The 2500-nt window shown below is 40.8% G+C and overlaps 1 protein-coding gene across 2 annotated transcripts in view; it reads right to left on the bottom strand.

The window, feature by feature from the left end:
- Positions 1 to 1314: 1314 nt before the first annotated feature.
- LOC138008656 (uncharacterized) overlaps positions 1315 to 2500 on the bottom strand; it is a 5445-nt gene continuing 4259 nt past the window's right edge. For both annotated transcript variants that reach the window (XM_068855968.1, XM_068855967.1), the window contains 2 exons: positions 1865 to 2079; positions 1315 to 1606 (listed from right to left, as the gene is read on the bottom strand). In XM_068855968.1, the coding sequence (XP_068712069.1) occupies positions 1583 to 1606; positions 1865 to 2079 (239 nt within the window). In that variant the 3' untranslated portion in view covers positions 1315 to 1582. The remainder of the gene's footprint in view (positions 1607 to 1864; positions 2080 to 2500) is intronic.

Below are 2500 nucleotides of genomic sequence, written 5' to 3'. Positions count from 1 at the left end.
AAATTCTAAAAGGCTTCAGAATTTCTGATCCCCCATCACGTCACGGCACAAAAACGGCTATCTTTTCAGGGTTGTAAAGGGGTTCAGAATTTCTGATCCCCCATCACGTCACGGCACAGAACGGCTTATAATCTGTTCAGGGTTGTAAAGGGGTTCAGAATTTCTGATCCCCCATCACATCACGGCACAAAATCGGTCATCTGTTCAGGGTTGTAAAGGGATTCAGAATTTCTGATCCCCTATCACGTCACGGCACAAAAACGGCTATCTGTTCAGGGTTGTAAAGGGGTTCAGAATTTCTGATCCCCTATCACGTCACGGCACAAAAACGGCTATCTGTTCAGGGTTGTAAAGGGGTTCAGAATTTCTGATCCCCCATCACGTCACGGCACAAAAACGGCTATCTGTTCAGGGTTGTAAAGGGGTTCAGACTTTCTGATCCCCCATCACATCATGGCACAAAATCGGCTATCTGTTCAGGGTTGTAAAGGGGTTCAGAATTTCTGATCCCTCATCACATCACGACACAAAAACGGCTATCTGTTCAAGGTTGTAAAGGGATTTTTATGAGTTTCTGACCCCCCATCACGTGACAGCACAAAAACGGCTATCTGTTCAGGGTTGTAAAGGGATTCAGAATTTCTGATCCCCCATCACGTCGCGGCACAAAAACGGCTATCTGTTCAGGGTTGTAAAGGGGTTCAGAATTTCTGATCCCCTATCACGTCACGGCACAAAAACGGCTATCTGTTCAGGGTTGTAAAGGGGTTCAGAATTTCTGATCCCCCATCACGTCAGGGCACAAAAACGGCTATCTGTTCAGGGTTGTAAAGGGGTTCAGAATTTCTGATCCCCCATCACGTCAGGGCACAAAAACGGCTATCTGTTCAGGGTTGTAAAGGGGTTCAGAATTTCTGATCCCCCATCACATCATGGCACAAAATCGGCTATTTGTTCAGGGTTGTAAAGGGGTTCAGAATTTCTGATCCCCTTTGATCAGATATAAACAGAGTAGAAACAGCCCCAATTTACTTAACGGAGAAAAAAGGTTCAATGGCAATTCAGAATCCCTTCCCACCATCACTTAACAGATCAAAAATGGTCATCTCCTTTGCATTCCAAAATAAATCTATGTTGCGATCTCCCTAAATCAACGAATCCCCCACAAAGAGACATAATAATAATGATAATAATAATGGTAGTAATGATAATAATACAATTAGTCCCATCTCCCCATCAATTAAACGTACATAATTGGTCCAGTCGGTGCTGGGTAGTTAAAAATAATTCCAGAAGGCTTGAGAATTTCTGATCTATCCATTTAATGAAAAAAATGTGCCACATCTTTTTACGGAGCTACGAAATCTCTAGTTTCATTTCACATAATTGAATCAGAATGTCTAAGGCCTTAAAAACTTCACTGAAACGATCCGTTGGGTTAATAAAAATGCTGGACAGCACATAACACCCCATTACGTTGAGTCGCCATTGAACTGTGATGGTTCTTTAATATTCTCAAGAAGATGCCACTAGGCATTTTTCTCTGTCCACTGATCAATGTAAAGAGATGGCCTTTTCATACTCAATCCACCCAGCAATCCGTTTCCTGAAAATGAAAAAATGATAAACACCAATTTTACTACGTCTTAAAAGGGTGGATGCCAAGTAATTAAAGAACTCATGGTTATGGTATGTTTCCATATGGAATACTCGATACCGATACCATGCCTCTTTAAAAGCACACTTTCATGAAAATTCTTATCACTTTTTCCCTGTGTTTGGTGTCAAATCAAAGACTGGGCATTAAATGCACAGTTTTCAGTGGTGTATTGTGGTTGCTACACAATAAAAACATTTTTTTTACCATTTCCACTGCCAATGTCAAGGATGAGATCCCCTTCCTTAGAAAACGTTGATATAAGGTGCTCATAAACTTCTTTTGGCTGTTTGTCTGCTTCTTCACTCGCCACTGTAACCACATTTGATGTGTGTTTGGACACATGTCTGTCCACCATTTTTCTTGCCACTGCCCAATGCCCCACAACAAATGAGTTGACTTAACCTCAGTCATGAGAAGGTCTGAAATACAAATTAATGCCACTGTAACACAAACAAGACAAGCAATGACACGGCAAACGTTTTATTCACTTTTCGAAACTCACACGAGTAACACGAGTCTTAATCTACAACTGTGCATACCCAACCCAACTTGGGCTCTGGCCCCACACTACACCGAAAAAAATTAAATTTTCAATGTTACTGTTTGACACTATTCTTTCATGACGAAGATTTAAGGTTGGAACAATTTAGGTTTGGAATTATCCAATCTTAATGTTCATTAACATCTACAACTGTGCATACCCAACCCAACTTGGGCTCTGCATGGCCCCACACTACACCGAAAAAAATTAAATTTTTCAATGTTACTGTTTGACACTAATTCTTTCATGACGAAGATTTAAGGTTGGAACAATTTAGGTTTGGAATTACCCAATCTTAA

This window comes from Montipora foliosa, chromosome 6, assembly GCF_036669935.1.
Source record: "Montipora foliosa isolate CH-2021 chromosome 6, ASM3666993v2, whole genome shotgun sequence".
In the NCBI taxonomy this organism is placed as follows: Eukaryota; Metazoa; Cnidaria; class Anthozoa; order Scleractinia; family Acroporidae; genus Montipora; species Montipora foliosa.
This window is presented reverse-complemented; position numbering and strand designations above follow the sequence as displayed.